Genomic DNA, 15,321 nt, shown 5'->3' on the forward strand with positions numbered 1-15,321 from the left:
AACGAAAACTTACAAAGCGCGGTTCGAGCTATACTTTATTTCTCTTCACAAATCTAACGTGAACCGGTTCCGTTGTCCTTAAAACTAGATCTAGAACAAATTTAAGATCTTCCGGTTTGGTTATTGGATACAGATTGTAACGACGCAATACAGCAGACAGAAGAGACTTCATCTCGAGTATGGCAAATTTCTGACCTAGAAACATAAACGAAATTAATTTTATGGTAAGTTCTTTAATGTGTCGACAGATGTGGCTACCGTTATACATACCTATGCAATTTCTGGGTCCAGCGCTAAAAGGTATGTAAGCGTAAGGGTGTCGGCCTTCGGTGTTATGTGGTAAGAAACGGTCCGGGTCAAACACAAGAGGATCTTTGAACAAATCCTCGCGGCGGTGTAAGTCAAATATTTGAATATGACAGTAGGTCCCGGCTGGTACGGTGTAACCATCTAGAACAGTGATTATCAAACTTATTTCTGTTACCGCCCCCTTTGAAAATCAATTACTTTTCAGCGCCCCCCATTTTTTATACACCCCTAAAACTTTAAAACCACAATTTCATTAATTTAATTAATAAATGTTGTATTAATTTTAGTAAATGTAGTACCACGTAGTACATAATTATGTATTTGTAGATGCTATTATTGTTTCTTCATATTATTATATGTCCGTACATTGCTACGTAGCGTGTATTTACAAATTTGCAAAGTAAAAATGAATTCTTCTCATCAATATGTTTGTTTAAATTCAGAATCACCAAAATAAATTGCTAGTTCACTGTACTATTACTATGCTAATTTATTAGAACGAAACTATTTTTGTTGAATATCTTTCTCATTAATATAAGATTCTCATCATAAGATAATTAAAAATTTATATTTCGACTAGTAAATAATACTACTAACAATAATAACTTATTAAACTACGAATAAGCTAAACCTGGAAGTCGTAGAGGATTTCATTTATCTGGGCTCCGTCATAGCTAGTAATGGATCCTCTGAAAAGGACCTCAGAAGGCGAATCAGTATGGCAAAGAGAGCTATGTCCCAAATGGACCGTGTTTGGGCGGACAGAAACATCTCGAGGAATACCAAAAAGCAGCTCGTCACCCCCTCGTCTTTTCCATTTTTCTCTACGGCCACAGAGATTTGGACCCTCAAGAAAGCCGATTGCCAACGCATCGAAGCGTTTGAGATGTGGTGCTGGAGGAAAATGCTCGGGATTCGTTGGACAGAACACAGAACCAACGAATCCATTCTTAACGAGCTCAAGATTCCAATGCGCCTCAGCACTACATGCGCGCGGAGAAGTTTCGAGATCTTTGGACATGTCGCCAGAAAGAGAGGTGAAAATCTGGAAAAGCTGCTGGTAACAGGCAAGGTATGCGGGAGAAGGCACAGAGGCAGAAATCCAATGCGCTGGTCGGACCAAATACGCTCCACTCTCAATATCTCAGTCCACGTCGCTATCCACACAGCCGAGGACAGGCAGGAATGGCGCAAGATGATGCAGGAGAAAGTTATTAGAGGAGGCCACGACCCTCAGCACTGAGGATTATCGACGCAAGAAGGAAGGAAACTACGAAAAATAAATTAATATCATTTATGGTTTGCTGAGTTTGCTCGTCTTGCCACCGTTGTGGTGGCGCATGTCGTCGGCAAAATCAGCAGATTGGGCCTCGACGTGACACTCAGTAAATCCGAGGCCATGTGATTCCACAGGCCCCGGAGAGTGCCACCTGTCGATACCCATATCGCGGTTGGAGGCGTCCGTATCGGGTCGGGGTGCAGTTGAAGTACCTCGGCCTCATTCTGGACAGTCGTTGGACCTTCCGTGTTCACTTTCAGAATCTGGTCCCTCGTTTGTTGGGGGTGGCCGGCGCGTTAAGCTGGCTTCTTCCTAACATCGGGGGGCCTGACCAGGTGGCGCCCGTGTGGGGCCAGTCACTGGCCGTGGGGGGTAGCGAAGTTGCTGCAACGGCCGCAAGGCACCATCGCGGTCAGGATCATCCGTGTTTATCGCACCATCTCTTTCGAGGCGGCGTGTGTACTGGCTGGGACGCCGCTTTGGGTCCTGGAGGCGGAGGCGCTCGCCGCTGACTATCAGTGGCGGGCTAACCTTCGTGCCCGGGGCGTGGCGCGTCCCAGCCCCAGTGTGGTCAGAGCGCGGAGGGCCCAATCTCGGCGGTCCGTGCTGGAGTCATGGTCCAGGCGGCTGGCCGATCCTTCGGCTGGTCATAGGACCGTCGAGGCGATTCGCCCGGTTCTTGTGAATTGGGTGAATCGTGACAGAGGATGCCTCACTTTCCGGCTCACGCAGTTACTCACTGGGCATGGTTGCTTCGGTGAGTTCCTACACCGGATCAGAGCCGAGCCGACGGCAGAGTGCCACCATTGTGGTTGCGACTTGGACACCTCAGAGCATACGATCGTCGCCTGCCCCGCATGGGAGGGGTGGTGGCGTGTCCTCGTCGCAAAAATAGGAAACGACTTGTCGTTGCCGAGTGTTCTGGCATTGATGCTCGGTGACGACGAGTCGTGGAAGGCGATGCTCGACTTCTGCGAGTGCACCATCTCGCAAATCGAGGCGGCGGGGCGCGTGAGAGATGCACAGGCCCGCCCCCGTCGAGCGGTGTCCAGGGAGGCGGATCTCGCCCAAGCCCTGGCCTTCCTAAGTGTTTCGGGTCTCCCTCACATGTCAGCCTGGGCTGCGGCGAAGGGGGCCTAAGAAGACGACGTGCAAGCTGCTCTGCATACGTTTTACGTATGAGCATCCGGGTGATGGAAGGCCGGCTATCCCCAACCCACCCTGGTTCTGACCCAGCGGGGTATTCCCTAGGATAGACCATTCTAACCGGCGCCATCTAGGCGGGCTTCGGACAGCCTGCCGACCGAGAGGGCTGGTGGTTGTGGCGCCGACGACTGCCAGTCCGGCATCCCGAGGGGGAGGGTGATGGGAGAGATGTGCTCCGCACTAAACACTTCACTTTCCCCCCTTTGCCTTTTCATGAGCTCTGTCTCATGCGAGGTTTGGATGCTGGTTGTTGAGCGACAGGAGGTTTTAGTCGGTACGATTCCGACATGCGCCGCCCTCCATCCCCAGTGAAAGGCGGAAGTCCGGCGATTTCCATCTGACAAAAAAAAAAGTGTGGCACTCGGGAACTGCGGCGGTAAAGCTGTTGCATAGCATTTTTTATCAACTTATGACATTATAATTAGACAATGATAATTTAATATTAAAACAATAATAAAACAATACCACGCTATATTAAACCTTAATAAAGGCAAAACCTTAACTGTCCCCTTCACACTCATAAGCTAAAGCGCACGAGAGAGAGATGGGCAGACTTTTTATGATTCGCATGCAGTGTGACATCACGCCACGCGCTTATTCACAAACACTACACAAGCGCAACGTGTGAATGTGTTGAACGCGAGCTACATGGTAGGCGGAGTGAGGGCAGTTAGGTTTTTTTCGTTACGGAATTTCATGATTCGGTCCCCGCGCTCAAGGCCCGCGATAAAAGCTATGCAATAGCTTAAAAATTTATGAACTTGTAATAAAATCTCTTTGGCTATACTATTTGTATCTATTTTTTTTGTTCTTTTTTTTTTTCAACAGGACAAAATCGCCGGATACCCACTATTTGTATCTGGCTGGTTTTGGTATCATTAAAAGTTTAATTTCGAAAGAAGATAATTCCAAATTAAAATTAGGAAGATGTGTGATTTTTATTTATTTTTCGTACTGTCAAGATGAGTGAATCTAATGAAGATATTCGATACATTTGAAAATTTTACTACGAAAAAAGTAAAAAAGCAACGCAAGCCGTGAAAAAAATTGCGATGTTTATGGACCTAGTGCTGTCTGTGAGAGTAGCACAAATTTGGTTTAAGCGTTTTCAATCCGCAAATTTTGATGTCAAAAATGCACGTCGCTCTGGTCGCCCTGTTACGGATAAAATCGATGCCATTTTTGAAAAAGTGGGGCAAGATCGGCATATCAGTAGTTACAACGTAACTGAAGAACTGGGAATTGACCACAAAATAGTTATGGCGCATTTGAAAAAAACTGGGTACACAAAAAAGCTCACTGAAAGAAACCTAATGAACCGTATACTTTTTTTTTTTTTTTTCGGATAGAGGTCCGAACCACCTACGAGGTCCCCGCGCAAAAGGGGCGCGCGAGGTATGTGAGACTCAACGGTCTGCATGGTGTTGTGAGCAGACCGCGGGCCCAAGGATTTTAGGACCCACCCACTAAACGACTCCCCTGCACTCTTACACCCGACGTCCGATCCCCTCCGAGGTCAGAACCCGGATGAGGTAGGGGGGCTACCGCGGTCAATACTACAACCAGACGGCGCGGCTCACCCCAAGGACGCCCAGCCGACGGAGCCTTCGAGGCGAATCGAAGGCTCTGAAACGTCGGCCGTCTCGGTACGGCAGCCCGTCGGGCCGCCCAGACGGTGCTGCCGGGTCGGGACGCGATACACCGTCGACCGGTCGCTCTAATCACTCCACGGCAGCGCGCTAGAGTGCTGGTAGCGCGCCGCGCGGCCTCACCCCCTCAGGTCGCCCCTTGACCTTCACCGGGGGGAGGCCGCCACCTACAGGGAATGAACCGTATACTAATTTGTGATTCTTTATTACGACGTAATGAAACCGAACCATTTTTGAAGAAGCTGATAACTGGAGTGGATCACGTACGAGAAAGGTTGTGGTCAAAGGCCGGTCAGGCTTCACAGACTCTGGCGAAACCCGGGTTAACTCGCAACAAGGTGATGCTGTGTGTGTGGTGGGATTGGAAGGGCATTATACATTATGAACTGTTACCACCAGGCAGGACCATCGATTCTGAACTCAACTGCGAACAACTGATGAGATTAAAGCAAGAAGTTGAGAGAAAGCGGCCGGAATTAATCAACAGAAGGGGTGTGGTTTTTCATCAGCAAAATTTAAGAGAGCTTGGCTGGGAGGTGTTAATGCATCCGCCATATAGTTCTGACCTTGCACCTTCAGATTTCTACCTGTTTCGGTCTCTTCAGAATTCTTTAGGCAGTGTCAGGTTAACATCACGAGAGGACTGCCAAAAACAATTGTCGCGGTATTTTGATCAGAAGCCCCAAAATTTCTATAGCAATGGGATCATGTCCCTACCTACAAGATGGCAAAAAGTTATCGAACAAAATGGTACCGACATACTTTAGTTAAATGTCATTATCATTATCATCATCAGCCTTTATCTGCCCACTGCTGGACATAGGCCTTCCCCAATGCCTTCCACATAATACGGTCCTCCGCCTTCCGCATCCAACGACTTCCCGGCGTGCGCACTAAGTCGTCAGTCCACCTGGTTGGAGGACGCCCCACGCTCCTTGTACCCATCCGTGGCCTCCATTCGAGTTAAATGTGAATAAATTATATTAAAAAATGTTGTGAATTTTCATAAAAAATGCGAAGGAACTTTTTCCTCAATCTATTATTATATAGAAATAAAATAGTAAACAATGTTTACAATAAGTGAGCTGTTTAGGCTTACTATACTATACTATTTGACATTGGACGGTAATGGGTAAATTGTAAAAAATAATAATCTAAGACAAGTTTTTGAACAATAATTATATACGCATTTCCATTTTATATAAAAATTATGATTCTTACATCAGTAATTTCTTATAACATGCAAGGAAAATGCTTTAAAATGCCCTTATGTTAAAAACAAGAAAGAAAGTAAAGAAAACCTCAATTTGTGTTAGTTTTTTTTTTTTTTTTTTTTTTTCTTTTATTGCCCTTGTAGGCAGACGAACATACGGCCCACCTGATGGTGAGTGGTTACCGTCGCCCATGGACTTCAGCAATGCCAGGAGCAGAGCCAAGCCGCTGCCCAAATATGTACTACGTATGTGTAATATTTTAAAACTCTGCATGGTAGCTTTTTTTTTCTAATGCTTAAAATAATTTCTAGCGCAATGTAATTAAGGTAAAATTGCTCTAATTTTTTAACTTTCATCGATCATGTTCCGCAGAAACTTGTTACAACTTGATTGCGTACGGTGTGTGGGCTATCCTACGAAATCTATGTTAATTATTTTAAGTTTTTATAACATCATACAGGATAGAAATATAAACTAATTATTCGTTATTGTGTAGTAGGTGATATTAATTTTAGTAAAATTTAAAATACTACACAGTAAATGAAATTACAAATTTTACAGCGCCCCCCTAACCCACATCAACGCCCCCCATTTTTTCCTGGACCCCTTAACGCCCCCCTCTAGGTTTCAAACGCCCCCCAGGGGGCGTTATCGCCCACTTTGAGAAAGACTGATCTAGAATAATATCAAATCTATTTAAATATGAAAACAAGTAATCAATTTCTTTTGTATGAATACATTTTAAACATAAAAGTAGTAACAAGGCTTACGCGAATGAAAAGAAAGGTTTACATCAGTAATACGTACTGAGGTTGATTTCTTCGCTTAAAATACGGCCCATTGATGGTACCGGTGGATATAATCGTAAAGATTCTTTGATGCACCTTTCTAAATAGCGCATTTTAGATAGATCTTCTATGTCAGCGGCTCTCGTTGATTCACCGAAAATTTCATCCAATTCTTCAATTATTTTATCCTAGAAAAATAAATGGTTTTTTTTTTTTTTTTTTTTTTTTTTTTTTATGATTGAAGGATTACTGGTGGCCCGGAGGCCTTTCCAGTTTCACCAGGACAGGTGGGCGAGCAAAGGCTCAGCCAGGAGGGGTGGGATTTGCTAACAGCTACCCGAGCGCCTCCGAAGGAGACCTAACAGCTCAAGAGCAGCTGCTTCGCGAATGAATCTACTACCGGATCGGAATCGCGACCCGCTGAGAAGATCCGGCGAGAAACTCAGCGAGCTGATTCATGGGTTAGGTTGCACGGCGAACTCTTTGTCGAGTTCGACGAGTACGGTTACCGAGGTCCCTAAGCCTGCTTCTAGAGCTGAAGGCGTCTAGTGCGAAGGTTATTGGATCTGATGGATCCGTAAGGACGTGTCTAGGGCGTCGACGGTGACTGGCTCCTGCATGATCAGGATTCGGGGAGTAGTCAGCGGCGGCTACGATAAGGCGATTATCATGACGCATAGCCTTATCGAAATACCGTTCCGACGCTGACTTCATGTATTTCTGTATAGATTCGAGGCCCAGGTCGTCGTGTAGGTCAACGTTCCTCACGAACCACGGAGCTCCGACGGCTAACCTGCAAAAGCGGGATTGTAGAGATTGAAGGGTGTCTATGTGCGTGCGGGCCGCGTGAGCGAACACCACACTCGCGTAAGTCATGACGGGCCTTATGCAAGTTTTGTAAAGTGTCACCTTGTTCCGAAGGGACATTTTACTCCGCTTACAAATCATGGGGTAGAGTCTACCGAGAATAAACGCGGCACGGTCACGGACTGATTTTATATGCGGGCGGAATGTCATCGATGCATCCAGGGTAACGCCCAGGTACTTGACCTTCCTGGCCCAGGGTATGGATTGACTAAAGAGAGTAATCGGGGGTGTGAGATTCCTCCTCCTAATACGGGAGGAAATCCGTGTGGAGCTTCCCCTCTGAAAGAGCACCGCAGTACTTTTCGCTGGGTTGATGTCTATGCGCCATTTTCGGAACCACTGTCCTAGGGCTAGGGCTGCGCTCTGAAGCTTCTTCGCGATTAGGGACTTGTTTCTACTGGAATAGTAAACAGTCGTGTCGTCGGCGAATAAAGCTAAATGGGTCGGTGGCGACCGGGGAATATCGTTAACGAATAAGCTAAATAGGAGGGGTGAGAGGACAGAGCCTTGCGGGACTCCAGCTGTGAGAGGTCGTGGGGAGGAGCGGGTTCCCTCGACTCGATATCGAAAAGAGCGGTTCGACAAGAAGTCCCGTATGATGAGCACGAGACTATCCGGCACACCCATGTTGAATAGTTTGAAAATCAAACCGTTGTGCCAGACTTTGTCGAACGCTTTTGCGACGTCGAAGAAGAGAGCTCCCGTGTATAACGGTTTTGGTCGATTAAGCCCCACAAGAATGTGCTCCGTGAGGCGGTGCACCTGTTGAACGCATGAGTGATTTGTACGGAATCCGAATTGTTCATCGATGAGAATGCCCTTGGATGAGACGAAGTCTCTGAGGCGTTTGTAGAGCAGACGCTCATACAGTTTGCCTAGAGACATGAGGAGGCTAATCGGGCGGTAGCTCGTCGGATGATTTTTTGGTTTACCGGGTTTATGTATGCCGATAACGTCCGCTTCTTTCCACACCGCGGGAAAGATACAGTTCGCCATAGCGGCATTGAAAATAGATGCCAACATCACGATGAGTTGGACGGGTAGAAGTTTAATAACGCGGTTGGATATACCGTCGGAACCGGGAGCCTTGCGAGGACGTAGGTCTTTGATCAAGTCTTTAACTTCCATCGGGGTGACGGGTGGTAACACATCAGAGGGTGGCAAGGAGGCTCTGCGTTCTACCTCACTGTCTACTAATTCTACATGCACAGGGTCCACGGATTGAGTGCTGGGCGTGCACTGGGTTTGCAATGTATCGGCCAGCAGCTCTGCTTTTTCGTCATCATCGAACGCCGTGAGTCGGCCTGAGGGGCCTACGAGGGGGGGCATAGTTACTACCGTATCCGATTTGAGAGTACGAGCTAAGCGGTAGTAAGACCTTTGGGAGGGCGCGAGTTCTTCTAAGAAATCAGACCATCTGGCATCTCGGACTTCGGCGATGCGAGACTTTACGTCGCGTTGTAGGGCACGCATTCGAATACGATTTTCCGCGGTAGGATACCTGTCGTAGGCGCGTATCGAGGCGTTCTTAGCTCTAAGGAGTTCCCTAATATCGTCGGACAATTTGAAGCGGTGAAGGAAGTCCTCCGCTACAACTTGTTTCGATGACCTATCTAATGTCGAGGTGATGTGTGACGTTAAGATGTCTATGGCTTCAGCGGTATCCTGAGGAGACGGGGTAGAGTCCGGGCTAAACGGTAGCGATGGTGGATCAGATTCAGCCAGGCTGATGCCCAGCGTGTGCCAATCCACCACAGTCCTCGTGACGGGAACGGAATCGGGAGCGCGACCGAGCTTCATAACGACGGGACGGTGGTCTGAATCTAACTCTGAAACTACTTCGATCGAGTGTAAGCGCAGAGTTACGTTTTTTAATAACGCTATGTCGAGTATATCCGGGCGATGCGCGATATTTAGCGGGTAGTGAGTCGGGATTAGCGGAGCGACGATATCGAAGGCGAGATTATCGACTAACGCGTCAAGCCGCAAAAAAAAAAAAAAAAAAAAAAAAAAAAAAAAAAAAAAAAAAAAAAAAAAAAAAAAAAAAAAAAAAAAAAAAAAAAATAAAAAAAAAAATGGTTCGCTCATTACAAATGTATTAAATTAGTAATCTATATATTTTCGAAGAGCACCTACTTGAATTGATTTGTGGTTTGCTATCAACATAATGCAATAAGTTAATCCGGTAGCAGTAGTGTCGTGACCCTGCAATAATAACAAGTAACACAGCAATCAAATTGTTGTTTAATAATAAAACGATTCGTTTTAAAATATTACTTACTTCAAACATGAATGTGTCGATTTCTTCTTGAACGCCAATTTCGTCAATTAATCCATCTCGTTCTGCCTTTAGCAGGAGATCCAACATAGCTGTTTTTTTCTTGTTAAAATAAATGGAATGTTCGTCAGCTTGTGTGTCTTTTTCATCGTCAAAATTATTACCTCCGTTCCCTCTTATGTATTGACGGCGATCTTTTATTACTTTTTTAGTGAAGCTATGAACTATGTTTAAGTGTTTATTTTGCTTTCCCAGTGTGTACAAGTTGTAAATGAAGTTGTTGTGGAGAGGTAATCTAGCTAGTCTGTGCACGAATTGGTTTCCGAGCTCACATATAGCATTCTTATATGATCTTCCTGCTTCAGACGTTTCGCTACCAAGTTGGGTTCTCATTGCAGTTTCTGGAATTTAATTACAATTTCATTACTTGTTTTTTCTTAGATGTTTATTCAAAACGTAAAAGAACTGAATTTTATTACTTTGTATTAAATTTAAATTTACAAAAATTAAATTATACCGCAAATTGAATGAAGTGTGTACTCCGAGATAGCAGGAACAACATTAATACTTTTGCCCTCAGTGTCCTTTAGATTCTCAGTAAAACGCTGACTATTTTCTTCCAGAATGACACAGAACTGCTTCAAAATGTTGAAATGAAAAGCTGGTGTCAGTATTTTTCTTCGTTTTTGCCATTTCGTACCTAAATATAATATATGTGCATATAATACCCGTTGTGTTATCAATGCATCTGGTCTCGTCTGGATAATATTATATAGCAAACACATAAAAAAATAATATATAAAATACATTTTTTTATTGCCTTTACAGGCAGACGAGCTTACGACCCACCTGCGGTAAGCCGTACCACCTGGTAAGCCGTTACCGTCACTCATGGACGTCAGCAATGTCAGGGGTAGAGCCAAGCCGCTGCCTGCCATTGAGTACTCTCCGCAAGCCTTGAAGCCTTTGAAGAAAGACATGTCACAGCGCTCGGGAAACACTGTGGAGAAGAGTTCATTCCAAAGCCGGATGGTAGGTGGCAGAAAAGATCTTTGGAAACTCAAAGTTTTATTTAATTTTTATTTATTTGATGGTTGGACGAGCTCACAGCCCACCTGATGTTGAGTGGTTACTGGAGCCCATAGACATCTACAACGTAAATGCGTCAACCACCTTGAGATATAAGTTCTAAGGTATCAGTAAAAAACCGAACCGAAGCACACAACCGTTTCAAACCGAAACGCATTACTGCTTCATGGCAGAAATAGGCAGGGTGGTGGTACCTACCCCCGCGGACTCACAAGAGGTCCACAAGAGGACCAGTAAAGATATATATCGATATATATCATTTAAATCGAATTATATGCTTAAAAAATCACCTGTACTCAAAAGTAATCCGTCTCGTAGCCAATCACTCAAAAAGTTGTACACAGGACTCTTTGTAATATGTTGTGTGCTTGAAATAATAGCCTATAAACAAAACCGTAATGTACCCTTTTAAAGGTGGATCAAGTCTACAAATATCTATGTACTCTTCTTTTCTTCATCAAATATATTCATATAACTATACAAAGATTTTAGAAACCATCATCGACTATATAGTAATATTTTCAACATAGGTTCAACATAGGTATAGGGAATTGTTTAAGTTTGTTGGGAATCAGAGTATCAAGTTGGCAATGAACTTGTTAGTGCAATTTGACTTTTTGTATGTAATTATTATATACGCTAGAAACGTTCCTAGCGTATATAATAATTGCATACAAAAAGTCTCTCCAAGCGTACGTACGCTTGCGGAGACTCCTCACCCCTAGATAGCGGCTTGATTATGCCCCTTGCTATTGCTAATGTCTATGCTAGTCCTTGCTAATGCTGTCACTAACTCCAGACCGCAGCTACCACCATGGGACAGTGGTTCCGGAAGTGGCGCATCGACATCAACCCCACGAAAAGCACAGCGGTACTCTTCAAAAGGGGTCGCCCTCCGAACACCACTTTGAGCATCCCACTCCTGACTAGGCGCGCCAACACCTCCGCCTCCGCCATTCGCCCCATCACGATGTACGACCAACCCATACCGTGGGTCCCGAAGTTCAAATACTTAGGCGTCATCCTCGACAGAGGGATGACATTCCGCTCCCACTTAAAGACGGTACGCGACCGTACCGCCTTCATTTTAGGACGTCTCTACCCGATGATTTGCAGGCGAAGTAAATTTTCCCTTAGAAGTAAGGTGACACTCTACAAATATTGCATACGCCCCGTCATGACATATGCAAGTGTAGTGTTCGCTCACGCGGCCCGCGCTAACTTAAAATCACTCCAAGCCATTCAATCCCGTTTTTGCAGGATAGCCGTCAGAGCTCCGTGGTTCGTCAGGAACGTCGACCTGATAACGACCTGGATTTAGAGTCCATCAGTAAGTATTTAGAGTCGGCATCGATGCGCCACTTCGATAAAGCGGCACGACACGAGAACCCTCTCATCGTGGCCGCCGGTAACTACATTTCCGATCCTGCGGACAGAATGAAAAGCAGTCGACGTCACCCCGAACACGTTATTTCGGATCCTCCCGATCCACTAATGGTGCTTTTAGGTACCTCAAGCACTAGTCATCGTTCCCGTCGAACCCGTCGCTTGCGACGAAGGGCTCGACGAGTAAATTAGCCCATAGGCACAGCCCGGTTTCTCGCCGGATCTTCTCAGTGACTCACGTTTCCGATCCGGTGGTAGATTCTGCGAAGCACGACTCTTGCTAGGGTTCGTGTTAGCAACGTCGTCAGGTTTGAGCCCTGTGAGCTCACCTACTATTTAAGGTTACGCTGAAATAGCCTCTCAAGGCTCTCAGCTTAGGTAGGAAAAAAAAAGCTGTCACTGCAAATGACCATAAGCGACGGTGATTATTTACCATCAGAACCGTACACTCGTCTGCCTGCAAAGCATTAAATAATTACTAAAGCCAAACTGATTAAAGTTTGGCTTAAATGTACATGTTACATGTACATGTTACAATATGTAATTAATAATGTACTGTTACGCGGGCTCGGGATAAATAAAAAAATTCTACCGAATTACAGGTTAACACCGTATTAGCACTTAGAACACTTAAAACACTCAACAAACACTTTAAAACTCTCAATTCGCTTCTTCCGCTTCGCTTCAAGTGATTCGTTCGCTGTTTCGCTCAGAGTAGTTCCAATTACTGACTGAGTGCGTGCCATCACTGCAACGCTTTTGTAGCCGATACCACATGCCTAAAGTTATCAAGAATATTCCACACATTTCGAGTATTGTGTTTCCGCTATCTGGCAGCAGATGGCGTTGTACTTCTCGAGCGTTCAATTACAATTGCCATATCAATTGATTATTTCTTGATAAATGATAATAATTGATGAATTTTTAAGCTATCTACATTCATAAGTAATTTGTACTTAGTAATTTGTAAATATGTAGGTGGATACAAGTACGTTTTGTAATAAATACCTCAATTTCATCGGGTCCGTATATATTTAAGGCTCCTATACCAAAAGACCAAAATCTATTTAAATTCGGCCATTGGGCTGCATTTTTTCTTGTCGATGCGAATAATTCAGCTGAAAAAGATATAATTATCGTAATGTAATGAATATTTTTAAACAGCTTTTTCTATGTTCAAATAACGGACAATTATAATGTGCTATAGGATTATCTGTGAACTACGTCACAATATTAAATTTCAATCTAAAATGTATTAGTAGAATCTCTTTTTTTTTAAACCGGTTTAAAAATTCTGTCAATGACTAACTACCCTTTAACATCCCAACTAGTAATAACAAAATATGAAAAAGTTAAAATTATTATATCGGTTTCCTGTTTTAGTTTTTGAAGTTCATATATTATTCGTATAACAGTAAGGAATCCCACTAATGAGTAAAGCTCGCTACTGTACATATATAATTTTTTATCCTCCTCCTTGTGTCGTATTCCTCAAAGCTGAGGGTCGAGACTACCATTCTGTATCAATTTCTCTCGCATGATCATTCTTCATCTGTTCCTGTCTCTAGCGGTATGGAGGGCGGTGTGAGCTCTGGAATCAAGAGCGGTGCGAATCTGGTCGGACCAACGTATTGGGTTGCGACCACGAGGCCTTTTGCCATACACCTTACCGGTCACGATGAGCCTCTGGAGGTTGTTTCTAAGTATCTTTTTTTTATTGCTTATATGCTTGGACGAGCTCACAGCCCACCTGGTTGTTAAGTGGTTATTGGAGCCCATAGACATCTACGACATAAATGCGCCACCCACCTTGAGATATCAGTTCTAAGGTCTCAAGTATAGTTACAACGGCTGCCCTCCCTTGAAACAGAAACGCATTTCTGCTTCACGGCAGAAATAGGCGGGGTGGTGGTACCTACCTACCCGTGGGGACTCACAAGAGGTCCAATCACCAGTATTTACTGTCCGCGCACGAGCTCCGAGGATTTTTAAGGAATGTTGACGTAATGAGCTAGTGTTGTAATTAGTCGATATTGCGCTATCGATACTAACACATCTTAAGCCTTCGTGCGAGTGTAAATTATAAAATAGTTTTATGAGAGTATTATGTACTTGAAATAAATAAAGTAAAACGTATGAATTTCATTTAATGAACTGATTTTTATTGAACAAAATGAACGTGAAATCTTATTAATTACTCTCGCAATCAGATTAATCAGTAGTTGAAGAACTTGATGTACTCTCCTCTTGATGTCACTCTCCTCACATACTTCAATAATAAATGATTCGACAAAATCTGTTTGCACAAATAGCTATTTAATTTGATGAAAAAGGAATGGCGAGCACTAGCATAATAAACATGTCTTAGCATTAGAGGAATATTACTGGCAAAAGGCTGACTTAATGGTCCTCCATTAAGTCATCCAGTGCTAACGGATTACCACTTTTTTCGTGATTTGGACAATTTTCTACGTGATAACAAGTTTTCTTCCCAGGAGGCAGTACAAAATGCTTTCACGCAGTTTGTAGAGTCTAGATCATCAGAGTTCTATCGTAAAGGCATAAAATATGACCTTCCTACTAGATGACAGCAATGTATAGATAATAATGGTAAACATTTTGATTAAATAAATATGTTAAATAAAAATTTAAAAAATACAATTTTTCAGTATAAATCGGCAATTTCATAATATTTTAACCTCTAATATTTACGTACGAAATGCAGTACAGTTCAATCTTACCTGGTGACAAAATAACATCCAAGGCATTTCCAACGATGAAATAACCTCTTGGTCCCGGAATTCTTCTAAGTAATCTAGCTCTGTAGTTATAATTTAACAAGAAATGAATTGTAAGCAACAGTAGTAAAATAAGAATAAAGTACATCCACATTTTGAGTTAATTTGAATATAACAGAACGAAAAAAAGCACGAATCTAAATAATATAATTTAAAAGTCATTCGTAAGTAAGGTTTGTAACTAGACTGATTTTCAATAAGCCGATACTATTTATCATTTAATTCCATTACAATCATACTATTTATAGTTCATTATTGGTCGCTTGAACCCGCCAATACCAGTCGTTATCATTTAAAATGAAGGTGGACTTCGCTCAGACTTGAACAACAATAAATAGTAATCAAAGACAACCAATACAAATTGCGATATTAATTTCGTATGTGTTTACTGATTGTCGGCGCTTTTCTACGTTTTACTTATTATTATTATATTATTATTATACTATTATTATACGACG

The 15,321-nt window shown here is 43.5% G+C and overlaps 1 protein-coding gene across 1 annotated transcript; it reads right to left on the bottom strand.

Annotated features, from left to right (window-relative positions):
* Positions 1-28: 28 nt before the first annotated feature.
* Positions 29-14,957, bottom strand: Cyp4m9 (cytochrome P450 CYP4M9). The gene is given in 9 exon segments (NM_001079666.1): positions 29-195; positions 271-450; positions 6,465-6,633; positions 9,449-9,517; positions 9,594-9,991; positions 10,108-10,290; positions 10,970-11,060; positions 13,074-13,183; positions 14,807-14,957. Coding segments are annotated over 9 exon segments (1,518 nt in total).
* Between the last annotated feature and the right edge of the window lie 364 nt (positions 14,958-15,321).

The sequence above is a fragment of the Bombyx mori genome, chromosome 5, assembly GCF_030269925.1.
Source record: "Bombyx mori chromosome 5, ASM3026992v2".
In the NCBI taxonomy this organism is placed as follows: Eukaryota; Metazoa; Arthropoda; class Insecta; order Lepidoptera; family Bombycidae; genus Bombyx; species Bombyx mori.